The sequence below is a fragment of the Aotus nancymaae genome, unplaced genomic scaffold (assembly GCF_030222135.1).
Source record: "Aotus nancymaae isolate 86718 unplaced genomic scaffold, 86718_ANA_hifiasm-v0.15.2.pri h1tg000014l, whole genome shotgun sequence".
Lineage (NCBI taxonomy): Eukaryota > Metazoa > Chordata > Mammalia > Primates > Aotidae > Aotus > Aotus nancymaae.
Genome location: NW_026988425.1, coordinates 76,477,430 through 76,497,876, shown reverse-complemented (window position 1 = coordinate 76,497,876; position 20,447 = coordinate 76,477,430). Strand labels below are relative to the sequence as shown.

General features: G+C 39.5%; 1 protein-coding gene across 1 annotated transcript in view; it reads left to right on the top strand.

The window, feature by feature from the left end:
• EDIL3 (EGF like repeats and discoidin domains 3) overlaps nucleotides 1-20,447 on the top strand; it is a 449,134-nt gene that overhangs the window by 202,176 nt on the left and 226,511 nt on the right. Inside the window, exon 4 of the mRNA XM_064376103.1 lies at nucleotides 6,713-6,841. Coding sequence (XP_064232173.1) covers nucleotides 6,713-6,841 — 129 coding nt within the window. The remainder of the gene's footprint in view (nucleotides 1-6,712; nucleotides 6,842-20,447) is intronic.

Below are 20,447 nucleotides of genomic sequence, written 5' to 3'. Positions count from 1 at the left end.
ACCTGAATTTTGGACATCACAATTTCTTACTCGCTACTTTTCATCACATATTACAGCCTCCCAGCACATTGCTTGACTTCTGTCTCTCCCTAAAGGCTTTACTTCTGGCCTTGCTTTTGGAATTTCTGCTATCAGTCTTCTGCATCCATTCCCCAGTTCTTCCCTTTATTTTGCAGATTCATTTAAGTCATCTTGCTCTTCTCACCTAGCCAAGTTTCACTTTTACAAAGGCACAGTTGGCTTGAGTAAATAGTGTCATGGATTCCAGGTTCCTATTTTTACCCCATTTTTGTCAGACTTCCATCGACCTCCTTCCTTAGAATCACTGGGTTTTGTTGTTGTTTTGAGATGAAGTTTTGCTCTTGTAGCCTAGGCCAGAGTGCAAAGGCACGATCTTGGCTCACTGCAACCTCTGCTTCCTGGATTCAAGCAATTCTCCTCCTTCAGCCTCCCAGGGAGTTGGGATAACATCGATGCGCCACCACACCCAGCTAATTTTGTATTTTTAGTAGAGATGGAGTTTTGCCATGTTGGTCAGGCTTGTCTTGAACTCTTGACCTCAGGTGACCCACCCACCTCTGCCTCCCAAAATGCAGGGATTACAGGCGTGAGCCACTGCACCTGGCCTGAAATCACTGTTTTAACTGCTCTCAACTCAAAGAGGCCTTAATATATATTTTTTAATTTATTTCTTTATTGTACTTTAGATTCTGGGGTACATGTGCAGATCATGCAAGATTGTTGCATAGGTACATTCATGCCAAGGTGGTTTATTGTCACCATCCCCCAATCACCTATACCTGACATTTCTCCCCACGTTTTCCCTCCCCCACCCTCCATCCCACTATATCTCCTGTAGTACCCCCCATAACGGACCCCAGTGTGTGAGGCTCCCCTCTTTATGTCCGAGTGTTCTGATTGTTCATCACCCACCTATGAGTGAGAACATGTGGTGTTTGATTTTCTGTTCTTGTGTCAGTTTGCTGAGAATGATGGTTTCTAGGTGCATCGATGTCTCTACATAGGACACAAACTCATTGTTTTTTATGGCTGCATGGTAGTCCATGGTGTATATGTGCCACATTTTCTTTGTGCAGTCTATCATTGATGGACATTTGGTTTGGTTCCAGGTCTTTGCTATTGTAAACAGTGCCACGATGAACACGTGTGTGCATGTATCTTTATAATAGAATAATTTATAGTCCTTTGGGTATATACCCAGTAATGGGATTGCTGAGTCAAATGGTATTTCTGGTTCTAGATCCTTGAGGAATCGCCACACTGTCTTTCACAATGGTTGAACTAATTTACACTCCCACCAACAGTGTAAAACTATTCTTTTTTTCCACATCCTCTCCAGCATCTGTTGTCTCCAGATTTTTTTAATGATCGCCATTCTAACTGGCATGAGATGGTATCTCAGTGTGGTTTTGATTTGCGTTTCTCCAATGAACAATGATGATGAGCATTTTTTCATATGTTTGTTGGCTGCATATTTATCTTCTTTTGAAAAGTGTCTGTTTACATCCTTCACCCACTTTTGAATGGGTTTGTTTGTTTGTTTTTCTTGTAAATCTGTTTCAGTTCTTTGTAGATTCTGGATATTAGCCCTTTGTCTGATGGGTAGATTGCAAAATTTTTTTCCCATTCTGTTGGTTGCAGGTTTACTCTAATGATTGTTTCTTTTGCTGTACAGAAGCTCTGGAGTTTAATTAGATCCCATTTGTCTATTTTGGCTTTTGTTGCCATTGCTTTTGGTGTTTTAGTCATGAAGTCCTTGACCATGCCTATGTCCTGAATGGTTTTGCCTAGGTTTTCTTCTAGGGTTTTTATGGTTTTATGTTTTTTGTTTAAGTCCTTAATCCATCTGGAGTTAATTTTAGTTTAAGGTGTCACGAAGGGGTCCAGTTTCTGCTTTCTGCACATTACTGGCCAATTTTACCAACACCATTTATTAAACTGGGAATCCTTTCCTCATTGCTTGTTTTTATCAGGTTTGTCTAAGATCAGATGGTTGTAGATGTTTGGTGTTGCTCCAGAGACCTCTGTTCTATTCTGTTGGTCTACGTCTCTGTTTTGGTACCAGTACCATGCTGTTTTGATTACTGTTGCCTTGCAGTATAGCTTGAAGTCTGGCAGTGTGATGCCGCCAGCTTTGTTCTTTTTTCTTAGGGTTCTCTTGGCTATGTGGGCTCTCTTTTGGTTCCATATGAAGTTTAAAGTGGTTTTTTCCAGTTCTGTGAACAAAGTCAATGGTAGCTTGATGTGAAGTTTAAAGTGGTTTTTTCCAGTTCTGTGAACAAAGTCAATGGTAGCTTGATGGGAATAGTATTGAATCTATAAATTACTTTGGGTAGTATGGCCATTTTCACAATACTGATTCTTCCTAACCATGGGCATGGAATGTTTTTCCATCTGTTTGTGTCCTCTCTTATTTCCTTGAGCAGTGGTTTGTAGTTCCACTTGAAGAGGTCCTTTACCTCTTTTGTTAGTTGTATTCCTAGATATTTTATTTTCCTTGTAGCAATTGTGAATGAGTGTTCGCTCATGATTTGGCTCTCTGTTTGTCTGTTATTGGTGTATAGGAATGCTTGTGATTTCTGCACATTGATTTTGTATCCTGAGACTTTGCTGAAGTTGCTTATCAGCTTAAGGAGAGTTTGGGCTGAGACAATGGGGTCTTCTAAATATACAATCATGTCATCTGCAAATAGAGACAATTTGACTTCCTCTTTTCCTAATTTAATGCCCTTTATTTCTTTTTCTTGCCTAATTTCTCTGGCTAAAACTTCCAAAACTATATTGAATAAGAGTGGAGAGAGAGGGCATCCTTGTCTAGTGCCAGATTTCAAAGGGAATGCTTCCAGTTTTTGCCCATTCAGTATGATATTGGCAGTGGGTTTGTCATAAATAGCTTTTATTATTTTGTGATAAGTTCCATGGATACCTAGTTTATTGAGAGTTTTTAGCATAAAGGGCTGTTGAATTTTGTTGAAGGGCTTCTCTGCAACTATTGAGATAATCATGTGGCTTTTGTCTTTTGTTCTGTTTATGTGGTGGATTATGTTTATAGACTTGCATATGTTGAACCAGCCTTGCAACCCTGGGATGAAGCCTACTTGATCATGATGGATAAGCTTTTTGATGTGCTGTTGCAATCGGTTTGCCAGTATTTTATTGAAGATTTTTGCATCTATGTCCATCATGGAGATTATTTTCTTTTTTTGTTGATTCTCTGCCATTTTTTGGTATCAGGATGATGTTGGTCTCATAAAATGAATTTGAGAGGATTCCCTCTTTTTTTATTGTTTGGAATACTTTCAGAATGATTGATACCAGCTCCTCTTCGTATGTCTGGTAGAATTCGGCTGTGAACCTGTCTGGACCTGGACTTTTTTTGGTTGGGAGGCTGTTAATTGCTGCCTCAATTCCAGCCCTTGTTACTGGTCTATTCAGGGTTTCGACCTCTTCCTGGTTTACTTTTGGTAAGGTGCAAGTGTCCATTTCTATTCTTTCCTCGTCCAATCTTGTTAGTATAAAGGAGCACAAGAAAGACTTATTTTCTCTCTGATATAAATTACCCCTCTCTCTTCAGGAATTTCTTACCAGTTTTGGTTTAAATAACTATTTTTCCTCCTAGGGACAAGTTCTTAAACCTAATTTTTCTCATATTAAGTGATTTCTAGGGAATATTTCTGAATTCGTATTTAGTTATTTTTCCTCATCTGGAAAATTGAAAAGTTGGATTAGGTGATCTCCAAGGAATCTTATTTGCTTAAAATTATATAATTTTTAACTATAGTTATTTATTTATTTTTTTCCTTAGCAGTTATATGCTTGGCTATCCGTTATCACTTAATTTTATAATCTGTCACTTTTACTCTCATTTGAAGTGAATTGATGAGCCAATACTCTAACATCACTATCATCTCATTCTCCCCTCCCCAGTTAGTTGATGCTCTGAGGAGTATAGGTTTTAGAATCCCAGATTCTTACTCTGGGCCCTCAATCTGTCCACTGGTTGATATTGATTGAGAAATATTATATAACTTTTCTGAGCTTCAGTTAAAAAAAAAACTGTAAAAGAGAATGACAATGACAAACACCTACGTTATACTGAGGAATAAATGAGATAATTTGTGTGAAAAGAATGTATAAATTGTAAGGTAGTATCAAATGTTAATTAACTTGTGAGGAGGAAAGAAGTGGAAACTGAGAAAGAGGAGGAGAGATAGGGTCTGTAGCATGATTTTCATTTTGTAGCAATAAAAGAAAATGGTTCAGATTGTTCTATAACTCGTCATTGGTCATTCACCTTCTTCCCTGTCTCATACATTGGCAATGTACCACCTCAAAGGCAGGTGCTGAATAACTTAATTGATATGTACTTCACAGCACAAAACTTCTTACTTAAAGAAATATATTGTTTTTATTTGATGTGGCACTATCTGGAAAAAAAAAATCACTGATCCCCTGAATCTTTTTTATTTTTGAAAATCCACCCTATCGGGAAGTCAAGGTCCAGGACTATACAATTGCCTCATTGTTTTCTGTTCCATGTGTATATTTATTAGACTCTACAACTTTGAATTTCATAACATTTTAAACTGAAAGAAATGGAGGGTCAAACACAGCTCTCAGAAGAAGAAGTAGAATCATAAAATATTGCCCCAGTGCAGGACAAAATTGCCCACCTTCTACATGCTTCCCACCCATGGTTGAGGTCTATTGCAGTGCTTGAAGTAATGATAGCAATTTTTTTTTCCTTTCCATAAGTGTTTTATTTTATTTTAGTTTTAATGTTTAGCTTTTTGAGACAGGGTCTCGTTCTGTCTCCCAGGCTGGAGTGCAGTGTTGTGATCTTAGCTCACTGCAGCCTTGACCTCCCAGTCTCAAGCAATTCTCCCACCTTAGACTCCCAAATAGCTGGGACTACAGGTGCAGCACCACCACACCTGGCTACTTTTTTTTTATTTTTCATAGAAACGGGGTTTCACCATGTTGCCCAGGCTTGTTTCAAAGTTTTGGGCTCAAGCACTCTGCCCGCCTCAGCATCCCAAAGTTCTAAGATTACAGGTGTGTACCACCTCGTCCCACCCTTGTTTTTTTAATGGCTTTGAGCCATGCAGGAGGAGTCATTCTCTATAGCACTCTCTGTTCAATACCCTTCCCCCTACCCAGTTGGCTCAAGTTACTATTATTCATTTGTCCAATTCTTCTGTCTTCTCGTTTCAGCTGACCACATTCACTCCTTTTCTGAACTAATCCTCCTTCAAGGCTCTCAAAATCACCTCTTCATACATAGTCAGACACTTAGTTTAATTACCCTTGCTTTCCTTTTCTAATATGTTCATCTTAACTTCTTCTTCAGTGGATTTTCTTTTCCTTGTAAATACGTTCTACTCTCTCCAATTAAAATAAGTACAGACTTAACTAGAGAAAACTATAGATTTTTGTATTGGCCTCTTTTCATCTCCCAGGGAGAGCATTTCCTTCCTTCAACTCCTCCCTTCTTCACAATTTCAAGTCTGGATTTTGTCCTGAGTCAATTAACATCCTGCAGGAAGCAGACTGTAAGACAGAATCAAAAATGTAAAAGATTTTTTAGGGGAGTGTCTGTGATGGACAAAGGAGAAAGAGATCAAGAGTAGATAGGATGAGCCTGCAGACTGTGACACAGGCTGTCAATTTGAAGGAAGAAAGAGGAGAGAACATTGCATAGAAAAAGCCTCAAACTGCTCTGGCTTTAAGAAAAATCTCAGCCTCACCAACAGGGCACCTCTGAGTACAGAATGTTCATTAGAGAAGTCCCAGGTTAGGCAGGACTGGCCCAGTTAGCTCTACTCCCCTTTGGTGCTTAGTTATTGGCTGGGGAGCCTGGCCTTGAAATAAATGCTGCCACAGCAGATCCTGTGGTACAGTAGCTGGATGTTGTCAGCTAACCACACTGCTGGCAGCTGGTTTTCTCCAAGAGGGCTCTGAGCAGCACCACACTTTTGTTAGCTGCCACAAGTACTAAATAATCTGCTGTTATTTTCTCAAAGTTTAAAAATGACCATCAGACCCTCTTCTGTATGTATGCAACTTTTGATGAACTGCTCCTTTTAGATTGGCAGAAACTGTGCTTCTCCAGAGGTATTCTCCACCATAAATTCATAGTCTATAGAAGCTTTGCAACCAGATATCCAATTCATTTGGTTTATGTGGTTACAGCCATATGCTACTGCACCAGTGGGGGACAAAAAATTTCTAGAGTTGTGACTACAACTTCAGAAATTGCTATTCAGTATTATTTTTTAAACACACAGAAGGTATTCTACAGTTCAGAAATTTTAATAATATCCAATTTACTGCTAATAATTTTTTGAGTGCTTTACAAGTGACAGACACTTTTCTGGGTATTTTATATGTATGAAATCTTTTCATCTGTATTATAACCTCTTAAGGCAAATTTTTTAGTATTGACATTTAACAGAAAAGGAAAAAGGCACAGAGAAGGTGAGTAAATCTCTCATGATGGCATGGCTGTGAAGTGTTGAAACCAAGATTCAAACCCAGGCCACTAGTCTCCAGAGTTCATACAACCAGTACATTTCCTATACCACTAATATCCAGGACACTTTTTCCTGTAAAATTATTAATTGAAAAGTGTTGACCTAATGTCTACTTTTAAGCATATGCATCAAGCAGCAATATTTTTTCTGTCTTTCAGGTCCCTGCATTCCTAATCCATGCCATAATGGAGGAACCTGTGAAATAAGTGAAGCATACCGAGGAGACACATTCATAGGCTACGTTTGTAAATGCCCCCGAGGATTCAATGGGATTCATTGCCAGCACAGTAAGTTATTCATAGTCATCGTGCTTTTATTATTATTGATTGCAAAGTATACAAGTCATCATCATTCTTGTTTGTAGTAGAGTCATAGAATCTTAGAACAGAAACCCTGGCATTTGGCTAATGCTGCTTCTCTCCCATGGAATACACCATGTCCACAGCTGAGGACTTCTAGACTGTGTTTTGATCTTCCCAGTGGGAAGGGAGGCTTGGAGTCTTCTGGTCAGCCTTTTTTATTATTGCCCCACTGTCCTTGCCAAAACTTGCACTTTCCATTAAGCTGATACCGGTCTCTTTTTTGTTTGTCCTAAAGCCATATCCTTTAAGTTTTCCAGAAATTATTCTGGTGATCAGGTTCAGAGATGATACCCAGAAAAAAAGAGACAAGGAAAACTTCCCACCCTGCCCTTAAGCCAGTTTTCTCCTTCTTACATGTTGGCATATTTAGTGTGAAAACCTTTGAAAATTCAACAAGTATGCTCCCTGCACTTCTTTTTATAATCCTCATTCTTATTTATCTTGGAAGGTTAAACAAAACGGATCCCACTAGTGATAATTTCTTCTTAGAAGGAGGGATGAACATAAATGCTAAATGAATGGTGTGGTGCCTTAGCGCTGCAGGTGTTTAGCAAGCAGGGAGGCTTGCTAAACAGAGGTTGCCACATTCGAGCTAAGTCTTGAAGGAGGGATAGGATGTTGATCAGAGACAGGAGAATGACACACAGTAGGAAGAGTGAGGAAGGAATAGGCAAAGCCATGATTACTGTATTGATGGATAAGACAATGGTGTTAAGAATGATAAGGTAGGCTGGGTGCGGTGGCTCACACCTGTAATCCCAGCACTTTGGGAGGCCGAGGCGGGTGGATCATGAGGTCAGGAGATCGAGACCATCCCAGCCAACATGGTAAAATCCTGTTTCTACTAAATACAAAAAATTAGCCGGGCATGGTGGCGCACACCTGTAGTCCCAGCCACATGGGAGGCTGAGGCAGTGGAATCACTTGAATCTGTGAGGCGGAGATTGCAGTGAGCTGAGATCGTGCCACTGCACACCAGCCTGGGCAACAGAGAGAGGCTCCATCTCAAAAAAAAAAAAAAAGAATGATAAGGCAAAGCTGGATTTGTCAGCTAGAGCCAGATATCCAAGCACTGGCAAAAAACAGTGATTTTAGGAATATCTTGTACTTTTCTGGAGATATGCCATGGCCAAAAGTTTATAATTTCTATAGGAACCCATTATAGTGAGTGGGCATGTGTGCTCTGTACAACTGGCATCTAAACTGCTTGAAATTGTCTCTAAGAGCTCAGATCACCACCAAAGAAATGAGAGCTATTGATTTTCTTCAGGATGGGTCCAGAGGTGCCAAGGCTAGGTCTCCCTGATGGTAGCATCACTGCTCAGCCTTCACCCATGGACACTTCAAAACAGCCCTGAAAAGAGAGAGATAGCAGCCCAGAATCTCAGCAGCCTTGACGTTCACTTAATCCCATGAAGACAATATTACTTACCCTTACTTCCCTTGCAATCTGGTATCAGACACAGTGCCCAGAGGGAAACAGACTGGCTACCCCACTGGAGCCCCTTAATTCTGACCTATTTACATACAGCACACACACTTACAGAGGATGCCTCTGGAAGAAGAAGAGGATTTTCATGATGGGCTGCTGTCCAGTGTTCAGAGCAAGTCTTATACCCAAAGTTATATTATCCTAACTTCCTCTTTTTGTATGGGCTCCAGGAGGCAGTAGGTGAGAGTATGTAAAAGCTTTATGTTTAAAGTATAAGTATAAAGTATACTTACAGGCTTACTAAAGTATAAGTATAAAGTATACTTACAGAATACATCCTTAAAGGATTTGGAAGGGCAATATGTGGAAGACATGTATAGACCCCTGATGTCACTTAAATAGTTCACATTTATTAACCCTCCCACCATGACTTACTGTTGAAGTCAGAGTGAAGTTGAGGCCTGCCGTTAATCAGAAGTTGGGAAACTTTAAATGTTAGTTCTAACAAAAAATATGTATACTGTGGTACAAAATTGTTTTCACATCTCTAGACCTTGTTTCTTTATATTGTGAAGGTCAGGTTAGTTTTAGTTATCTTTAATGGCCTGGAAGTCCTATTGAAGACATCAAGTTATCATTTGTCATTTGTTTTTTGATCTATAAGTGAGGCTGCTCCAGGAGGGTGTTAGCAGGTATGTGTCCACCTGCATCTGACTCCCATGCATAGTTGGCCATGAATTCTTTCAAGAGGACCATCAGGTTTGGCAAAATAAAATAAATTATTTTTGTCCCCATACTCTGTGGTGGAAAATCCAAGTCTTTTCTCTCATAGCCTCATACTGTATTCAGACTAGCTTATACATTCATATAATTTTGTTGAATTGCATGACTGATTTCAAAGCACAAAGAAATCTTTTGCCTTACTACAGCTGACCACCCCCACAACAAGATTTTAAAACAGTGTTAGGAATTGCAGTGGGAAGCCCAAGCCTGAGAGATTCAATTCAGAACTTGGATTTTGTTGTCTAAACCACCTGGTCCCTATTTTCTGCATTGCATCATTATGAGAAGCAACAGAAAACAACGGAAAAAGGACTGGATTTTGAAGCAGAAACCTAGATTTGAGACCTGACCTTTACAGTTATTGAATAAGTGACTTTGGGCTAGTCACTTGATCTTTCTTTGATTGAAGACATACAAATTGGAGAATTGAAATTGAAATAGATGATCTTTGGTTTATATAAGCCATGAGTATTATGAGTAAATGGGTAGCTTACTCACTGTACAAAGGTTAGGAAGTCTTCCTCTTTATAGATGAAATAGAAAAGGATATATTGAGAAATCAGCTGTAGAAGTGCTGGGAACCCTGGAAGCTTCTTCAGCTAGGAAAACCAGAAAAACAGCTCTTTAAACTCTTGCAAGGATTGCTAGGTATCTGGATTTGTTTTTCATGTTGGTAGTAGTTTTATGACCTAGATATTTAGAACATGCTACTCAAATTGTGTTCACATATCAGCATCTCCAGGAAGCTTCTTAGAAATGCAGATTAACAGGCATCACCTGAAATCAACTGAATCAGAATCTGCATTTCAAAATAATTCCCAGTTGACTCTCGTACACATTGAAATTTGAGAAATACTGCATAAAGCTTTGAATAGCCAAATGTGATAATTTTATAGCTTAGCAACTTCTGCATTCATTTAAATAACAATAAATATAGGCAAAATATTTAAGGTTTGTGAAAATCAAAACTATACTGAAAATCAATAAAAATAAGAGTCGTACAAATACAGTGTGAACATTTCATTTGGAAAAATATTTAAACAATTTTTTAGACAGTTATGTTGGGGGCAGTTTTAAATTTTGTCCTATGTGACAGAATGTTAATTAAATGTCTTTTGGAATATAACTAGACATTTAAAGAACTTTAAATTTCATGGTACAGGAGTGACAAATAATAGGTCTATTTGAACAACTATTTTATCACTATGTGACAAATTGGAAAAATTACTTCCAGCATTAGCATTATTAACGACATATACTTTTTAAATGTTTTGGAGGTTTTATCATTAATACACTTAATTTTTAGAGCAGTTCTAGGTTTTTCAAAACATCGAGCAGGAAGTACAGAGTCCCATATATCCCTCTTCCTACATAATTTCCCTTATTAACATCTCTCACTGCTGTGGTACATTTGTTATAACTGATGGACCAGTACTGGTGTCTTATTACTGAAGTCCATAGTTTAGGGCTCACTCTTTGTCTTGTATAGTTCTATGGGATTTGAAAAATGTATATCATATATCTACCATCACAGTTTCATGTAGAACAGATTCACTAAACTAAAAATCCCCTGTACACCTCTTTATCCTTTTCTACTTCCCTTAACCTTTGCAACCACTGATCTTTTTACTGTCTCTAGTTTTTCCTTTGCCGGAATGTCATATAATTGAAATCACATCGTATACAGCATTTTAAGACTGACTTTTTTTTCTCGTGTATCTATGTATTTAAGGTTTCTCTTAGGACTTGATAATTCATGTACTTTTACCTCAGATTAGTAATCCATTTTATGGGTGTTCCACAGTTTGTTTATACATTCGGCATTTGAAGAATATCTTGATGGCCTCTAGGTTTTGGGAAATTATAAATAAAACTGCTATAACCATTCATGTGCAGATTTTTGTGTAGACTTAAGTTTTCAACTCATTTGGGTAAATACCTAGTAGTGCAGTTTCTAGATTGTGTGGTAAAAGTAATTCAGTTTTGTAAAAGAACTTTCAAATGGTCTTCCACATGGCCATTTTGTATCCTCACCAGCAATGCATGAGAGTCCCTTTGTTCTGCATACTTACCAGCACTCATTGTGTTTTGGATTTCAGCTGTTATATATTGTTTTCATGGTAATGAAAGTAGCATGAGGTTATAACTTTGTAAGAATAATGATTAGTATTGTATTTTATATACAATTACATATATATATATTCTTTTTTTTTTTTATTTTTTGAGACAGAGTCTCGTTCTGTTGCCAGGCTAGAGCGCAATGGGGCACAATCTTGGCTCGCTGCAATCTCCGCCTCCCATATTCAAGCAATTCTCCTGCCTCAGCCTCCCGAGAAGCTGGGATTACAGGCACATGCCACCATACCTAGCTAATTTTTGTGTTTTTAGTAGAGATGGGTTTCACCATGTTGGCCGGGATAGACTCGATTTGCTGACCTTGTGATCTGCCTGCCTCAGCCTCCCAAAGTGCTGGGATTACAGGCATGAGCCACTGCACCCAGCTATATATATATATATTTTAAATGCCATAGAAGAATGAGAAACACACACACGTGAATGCTCACACACCTCTGTGTGTGTAAATTATAGGATGAATTGAGCACCAAAATTGTCTACAGGTCAAACTTTTGAAAAGCATTTTTAAGCACACAGTTTTGTGCTGGCAGCTGCATTTGGGACTGGCTAGAAGTAATTATATTTTACCTGTTGCCTGGTAACAACTGTAATGCCACAGGGAAGGAGTATTTCTTCATTCCCGGGACTCCTTGCCCATTTTCCCACAGAAGGCATTCTGTACGTTCTTCTCTACTTGTGCACAGCTCCACAGCCTTTGATTCCTTTTAAGAACACATTTTCTTCATTTTTACTTTTCAAGAAAGGAGGGCTGTTCTGGGAGGCTACTGAGCCCAGAAAGAAACAGGACAGTTTAAAAGAAGTGGCCCATGTTATCACATTAGCTCAAGATAAAACGCTCCCTAGTCCTTTTTTCGCTGCTGAGAAAGTTGGCCAGGAAAAGCAATCAAAAACTTATCTCTTTGTGTATTGTAACTACTTTAAGTCAGTTTGATCTTAATTTTATATTAGAGATTAATGCAGTCACACATTTAACCAATATTTATTGGAGTCGAGTCACTTTGTAACCTCCATATTTCACTTTCTCAGTTAGTCAATGGTATTTGCTGTTTCATAATCATTCTTAATTGGACTAATCACATATTCAGCAAGTATGTGCTTTGTCTTCTATGTTACACTTGTTAAACACATACATTACTGGCCCCACTTCAGCCCTATTGAATCAGAATTTTTGGTTGGTACCTTGAATTTAGTTAAAGGCATTCATATGATCCTTCAGTACACCAAACTTGAGGATTACTGACTTAAAGAATGATCGCTACCTTCAATCTCCAAATTACGCTGAAGGAACCATGCTGTGAGGGGAGGAATTCTGGTTGGACCTGAGTTTCTGAGGCAGTTCTGTCTTGGAGAGTTGATGATGCATCCGTCGGCACTTCACGGATCTGTGCCTAAGGTTTCTCACACAGTAATTCAGTTCACTTCAACAAGCACTAAGAACTTCGCACGGTTAAGTGTGGAAATAACACTTATATAAAACTGCGACTAATCATCCTTTGTCCTGCTTCCCTAAACAGATATTTGTTAAGATCAGATGAGGCATTTCAGAACACACTTTACAAGCTTTAGAAAGTTAGGTATGCCTAAAGAACTAACACTTTAAAATAGAATGGAGATTTATACTGGTCTTTACTTTTTCCCTTTCTTTAAAAACAATTGCAATTTTTTAGGAAACATTTTGTGTAGTAAGGCAGGGGAGGCTCAGGCTCACTACGTAGCTGCATGCTTTTCTAGCATTCCTCTTACCATTAATTCTTCCTTTAAGTTACTCTTAATAATTTTAAGTTGACAGCTTCTTTTAGCTTTCTATTGTGTTGGATTGCTATTAATGGCAGTGGGGATGGCACAAGGTTTGAGAGGCCAGAGAGAGACCCAGAACCAGGAAATGTGACACGGCGTTTATTGAGGTGGAGTTTACATACAGTGTGGGTCAGCAGCAGCGGGCTTGGCAGAACTGCCACTGCCTACGGAAAGCATGCGGTTTAAATAGCATTTTCACTTAACACCCTCCACCTGGCAATCTTTACCTAGCTTTAGATGTTATTGCTATCAAATGCATCTACCATACACCTGAGCTTGGCATGTCCGTGAACGGCCCTCACGTTTTTATCATATCATCCTTCCGTGATTTCCCCGGGGGCCAGGTATGCAGAGGAGCATTGCTGCCAGATGTGGCAGCAGCAATATAAACTACAACAAAAACAAGTAACAATCACACGGCACAGAGAGTCCTCCCAAGCACTTGGGAGTTTACCCTGGACTTGCCGTGGCAGGCCTGTGGTGGAGAACAGCAGCTCTCCATAGGCCCAACAGTCCGTCTTGTTCTAGAGAGAGGCCACAGTCTGTTCCCAGTCAGCAAACAGGTTCGCTGCATACCATCTAACCAGATGACACCCAACCACCTGACCAAAAAGCCTGGACCTTGGACCCTCTCTGCATCAACCAGTGGGACAACAAGGCAGAGGCTACAGCCTGTAGGCTGGAAAAAGACTTAGAAACCAGCATATGATCAATGCAATGGAATGTAGGTACCCCCTCCATTCTATAACCATCTATTGCTGTTATAGGCCCTTGGAACTGATGAATGTTACCATATATGAGAGTGTAGTCCACTCTAATATCTGCTAGGCAAGCATAGTCTATTTTTAGGTTTCCATTGTATAGTTGGTTCTACATATGCCCTCTGGTTCTCAGACACCCTGGCCATCCATTGCTCCTATTAGAATTCTGAAGCCTTGGCCTTCATCCAAGTCTAAAGGTGCCTCCCCCTGCCATCCCTCTGCAGGAGAGGTGGTGGACTGAGCCTGAGGCTCTTTAGTGAAACTCTGTCTATAGCCCGACCAAAACAGCATCATGCTGTCTCCCCCCTCACAATAGACATTCCTGCTACCAGACCATGCCATATCTTTAGCAGGCCACCCTGATGGGCCCCTCACCTGTCTCCTTTCCTTTGGCTCTTTTGTCTTTCATCCCAGCAGTGCACCCCGCCTCCCCATAACAGACTAGAGCACCATACCATTAGTTTGGCAAAGACTCTTACATGGCATCTTTCATGCCAGCAAGAAAAGTTCATTATTGGGACGTTGGCAATGCTCAGGATAAATAGCATGCTTCATTCCTAATTCCCGGAGGAGCACCCTGCAGTTCCTCAACAGTTTGTCATCACTAAGGCCACCTGCGGATGTCTCCCTTACTTGGCCTGGTTACCTTGCAGCAACTCCCACCCAGCTGAGGAAGGGATGGCCCCATCTCCATTACTGCCACCACAGAGGTGCTGCTTCAAGGCCGCGTGGTTTGCGATGGATGCCATTTTGCCAATTTACTTATCTTGAGTCTGGAGAGTATAGTGGCCCCTATCTCCATGTTCCACAGATGGAGGAGCCACCCCATGATTGACTCTCTACCCTTCTGCCTGAACCTATTTTCACCTCCACCAACTCGACAGTGGGGTAGTCCCACATTGTGGTGTGCTGCTATCTTCCAGGCAGGGGTGAGTTGTGCAGGTCTGCTCCCTGTGGGTACAGGGGAGTTGGTGACTCTTCATACAGGCCACCTGACAAGCCAGGGTCTCTGTTTTGTCTGGCACCTCTTTGTAGTCACAGCTCGTCCTGCAACTGACAGACCCTCAGTGGCACCATGAGCTCAGCCTCTACGGCTGCTTAGAGCAGGGTCAGAAGCCACCAGCCAACTGTGGCTCCCACAGCTCAGGCATCTGACCGTCACTCAGTCAGATCCACCTCCTACAACAACTCTTCCAGATCCTTCAGCATTTTCAAGGCACCTCTATACTCATGCGCTGGGCCCCATCCATCGAGGATAGCAGCTACCAGGCAAAGCCATTGGCAAGCAGGAAACACATAGACATGCATGGCCAGCCTAGGATTTACTCACAGATTTCTTCTTCGCAGATCCTATCTTCTGGGCACTCATAGAGTTTTCTCTGACCTCCTGTTGTATGCCGGACCTCTGTTTACTTCAGAAGGGATGGCACTAGGTTTGAGAGGCTTAGGAGCAGACCTAGAGTGGCAGGGGCAGCAGGCTGGACAGGAGAGCCAACACTGCCTTCAGAAGGCATGCAGTTAAGATAGAGCTTTTCACTTAATGCTCTCCACCTGGCAACCTCTGCTCAGCTTGTCATTGTTGTTGGGTACATATGGCATGCAGGGTCATTCTCAGGGTATGCTTAAGTTATTGGTATCAGATGTATCTACCACACACTGGTGGTTGTACAGTGTACTTTTCCGCTAGAAAACCAATATTCCCTAATAAAGAATTCACCTTATTCTCTTCTCTCTCTTTCTTCTTTCCTTCCCTTCCTTCCTTTTTTTCCTTCCCTCCCTTCCTTCCTTCCTCCCTCCCTCCCTTCCTTCCTGTAGTCCTTCCTTCCCTCCCTCCCCTTTCTTCTCTCCCCTCCCCTTCCCTTCCCTCTTTCCTTTCTTTCTTGTTTTGGAGGCAAGGTCTCACTCTGTAACCTAGGCTGGAGTGCAGTGGTGTGCAATTCTGGCTTACTGCAACCTCCACCTCCTGGGCGCAAATGATCTTCCCACCTCAGCCTGCCGTGTAGCTGGGACCATAGGCATGCCACCATGCTCAACTAATGTTTGTGTTTTTTGTACAGACAGGGTTTCGTCACGTTGCCCAGGCTGGTCTTGAGCTCCTGGGCTCAAGCAATCCCTCTACCTTGGCCTCCCAATGTGCTGGGATTACAGGTATGAGTGACCATACCAGGCCAAGAAATCACTTCTTAAGATAATGGGGATTGTCTTATAGCAAGAATCCCAAACTGATTGAAAGAATCAGGTCAGAAAAATATATTAGCTTACTGCTCTTAAAATCTGACTCTCACTTGATCGAATCCACGCCCTGCAACAACGTTTATCCCATAACCTATCTATAGTAGCCAGAGTTCCAAGGCATTTTTATTTTTTTGTTTTTCTTCTTTGCCTGGAAACCAACGAAGAGTTATGGCAGACATATATAATGGCTATTTGGGCAAAGGAAGTATTCCAATATCGACACAAAGTTTGTGATTTTTGCAATACTCGGATACATATAAAATCCAAAATATTTGAAAATTGAAACTTTAGATTAACAGTAAAACATTTTTTCTTTTTCTGTTATTTTTAATATGATTTAATATTATTCATAAAAACAATAATCTCTTAACAAAAATACGTTAGACAAATTTTGCCAGAAGATTATCCTCATGAAGGTGGTGTATTTAAAATACTAATAGGCCCAAATTTCTAGAAGTGATTCAAATGGGTGCAGTGGCTCAGGCCTGTAATCCCAGCACTTTGGGAGGCTGAGGCAGGCGGATCACCTGAAGTCAGGAGGTAGAGACCAGACTGGCCAACATGGTGAAACTCCATCTCTACTCAAAATACAAAAATCAGCCAGGCGTGGTGGCAGGTGCCTGTAATCACTACTCCAGAGGATGAGGCAGGAAAATAGCTTGAACCCAGGAGGTGGAGGTTGCAGTGGGCCAAGATTGTACCACTGTACTCCAGCCTGGGCAAAAAAAAAAACATGAGTCTGTCTCTAAATAATAAATATAATCAATTTACAATTTTATACCCAGAAATAGAAATAGTATTATAAGTGCCATTTTTTAAAAAAAATGCATGTAATTCAAATTTCCTAGGCCTTCTAGCCAATGGTGATATTGATTTGCAAATTACTGTTGCTCTTAGCTATCATCTTCCAAGTAAGTTGCTTAGGGAGGGCCTCATTCACCCCTAAAGTCTTCCCCAGCCATGTCAGGAAATAACTTAGTTACCCATTTGATAAATATTAATGAGAGCTTACTTACTATTTTGTCAGGTTGCCACTGCTGTTGTTCTGACCTTGAACATAGTGATAAGGGAAGACTACTCTGTTCTCTGCTGCTGGCCACCTGGCCAACTGAAACTGCACGTGGTTTGAAGTCAAATCAAGCCTAGCTGTTTTAATGGCATTGGGTCCAACTGTGTTCTTGGGAACTGGAAAGCCATGTGTCTTTCCCCAGAACCTCACAAATCTTTGTGTGAACACAGTTTCTCAGCCTTTCTTCCTTAATTGCTCTTTCATTCAGGGTTCAGATATCTCAGGCCGATTTGGGGGACAGATGGCATGGCCACACCTCTCTTATTCTCATCTCTACTGTCTTTTCCAGGAAACCATTTTCAATCTCATTTCTCCTGTAAGGGCACCTATAAAAAAGATAATAAATCTCCATGAGGATCTGAAGCTCCCTTTTACAACAAATATATTATTAACTCCCTACTCAGTGCCAAGCACTTATCTGGATAGTGGAATGTAGCACCTAACCAAAATAACCAAGTCTCTGCTGTAACAGAACTTCATTCTAATGGAGAAAAGGATAGTGAAAATGTGACACAGGCATTACCATACAGCCCAGCAATTAAACTCTTGGGCATTTATCCCAGATTAGTAAAAAAAAGTTAAGTTCACACAAATACCTGTACCTGGATATTCATAGCAGATTTATTTGTAATAACAAAAATCTAGAATTGCACAGATGTCCTTCAACAAGTGAATGGTTAAACAAACTGTGGTACATACACACCATGGAATTGCTATTCAGCAATGCAAAGGAAGGGCCTGTTGATATATACAGCAACTTAGATAAATCTCCAAGAAATTAAGCTGAGTTAAAAAAAAAGCTAATCCCAAGAGAATACATACTAGATGATCCATTTATATTACATTTTTGAAATGACAGAGTTTTAGAAATGGAGGGTGGATTAGTGGTTTCCAAGTGTTAGGGACAGAGGGAGGCAAGTGTGGTTATAAAAAGCAACATGAGGTGTCCTTGTGTTGGAACCATTTATTATATTGACTGTGATGACAGATACAAAAACCTACATATGTGATAACATCCTATAGAGCTAATTACATATACATATCAATATAAGCAAAACTGGAGAAATCTGAATATGATTGGAATATTGTAGTAATGTCAATATTCTGGTTCTGTTTTATACTGCAGTTTGTAAAATGTTAACCACTGAGAATAACTGATAAAAGTATACATGGCATTTCTTCTAATTATAGTTTTTCAAATGGTTATAAATCTACAATTATCTCAATTAAAATTTTAATTAAAAATAGCACCACAATGTATAATAACAAGTTTTGTTATGTTTTATAAGGATGGAGATTATGGAACAGAGGGGTGTGAGTGCTGTTTTAGAGCATGACCAAAGGAGCTTACTCCTACCAAGTAGCAAGCAGAGATGTGAATGAAGTCAGGGGGTCAAGCATGTGAATCACAAGGATTAGCAAGTATCGAATCCTAAGATATGTCTGGAGCATGGTGAATGATTCAGAGAGCAGGCAGAAAGAGGGCCTGGGCAGTAGTCAAGGTCTTATAAGCCATAGAGAGGACTTTTAGTTTGATTGTAATTGTGGAAACACACTTTTGCAAGATGAACAGCAAGGGAGTAAATGAACCAATTTCTATTTGGAGAATGACTGTGACCTCTGACTGATGGTTAAGAATAGGTTCGGGTGTAGGGAGTAGAACCTCTCCACCACCTGGGAAGTGACGGTGGCTTGGACCAAGGTAGTAACGCACACTTGGCAAAAGCTGAACAATGTTCATATTTGGAAAATAGTTAAGTCAATTATGACCAGCATCATAAATAGTTGTAAGATATTTTTAATGAATTTCAGTAGCATTATAATTATTTCTCTTTTTACCTAACTTTTTACTGTAGATGTGGGCAGTGTAATATACTCTTCTCATAATTTCCAGTATGCCTTGTAATTGCCACTTTTTTCTATCTTTCAACAGCATCATTAAGATAGAGTCTAGAAATTTAAAGAGAAATAATATATATGTTCATACATACATAGGTATGCACAGGTATAAGGAATGTCTTAAATATATATATTGCTATTTAAGATGTTGAATTTTTAATGTTTGATATTTTTAAAAGACCCATAAAATTGGTTGTCTTTAGATACATTGGGTGTTACTTTATCTTTCACATTGGCTAACTCTTGATAGTGTAATGCAGTATGTTTTAAAGAAAATGTTATAACAGAAGTATGTAAATCAAGACTAACATAATTACATGCTAAAATACAACAATGATTTTGAAAAATAGAACATCATTTACATTTGAATAAGAAATCTGGAAATCACAATTGCATAGAGTAGATATTTACTAACGTCAGCCTTGAGAATGTAATATTTACTAATGTCAACCTTTAGAATGATTGATTTTGCTCTCACCATTCTAATTTATTTTGCAATTATGCCATAGCCTAAAAGTTAGAGAAATTTAAGGCAATGCATCGTTTGGAAATAAGTAGACTTAGATATTCAGGAGATTTTAATCATTTTATAAGATATATCTCAAATTGAAATATTTCTAAATGAGAATTATTCTCTTATTGACCATCTGAAAATGCTTTTTTGGTTGATAGGTAAAGGAATTGTTTCTGACTTTTTATAAAAAAAATGAGTACAGTTCATTTGGATAATGATGGCATGGTTGTTGAAAGAGCTGAGAATTTAAATGTAGCAAAGACTTAAACTTCCATTCCTTCTATGCTCTTAACAAGTCATATCAACTTTGAGTAATGATAATAACAGGTCTTGGTTTTGATTTTAGAATAGAAATAACTGGACCACTTGCCTACTCTCAGATTCCACTTGATGATGTCCTGGCAATTTCATACATGTGATAGTGTTTTGTACAATGAAATGTTCTGTATGCTGATAAACTATCATTCTTTGTATTAGTGGTTTTCAAAATACTTATTCTTTCATCATAGTAAAAGAAATCGGTACTAAAATAAAACAGAAATAGATACTGATTTTATCTGAGCTAAATTACACAGCAGAGAGGATGGAAACACCAGGTGCCTCAGTTTAAAAAGTAACATCTTATAATTGAGAGCATACACCTTCTCAGTAACTGGGGTGAGAGGCAGGGAGAGAAGGGGGAGAAGAAGGGGAGAGAGAGAAGGGGCATGGGATTCTGAGGGAAGGAAGGGGCAAACCCCTGGATGCTATTGTTCTAGTTCTACACTTTCCAATCAAACTCCTTAGAAGAGTTATCTACACTCAGTGTCTCCTGTATGCTCTGCGATTAGTTTAAGAACACATCCAGATTTTAGTCACTTCTTACTACTTTCACTTCTTCCCTAAGGCAGCATTATGCACTATGA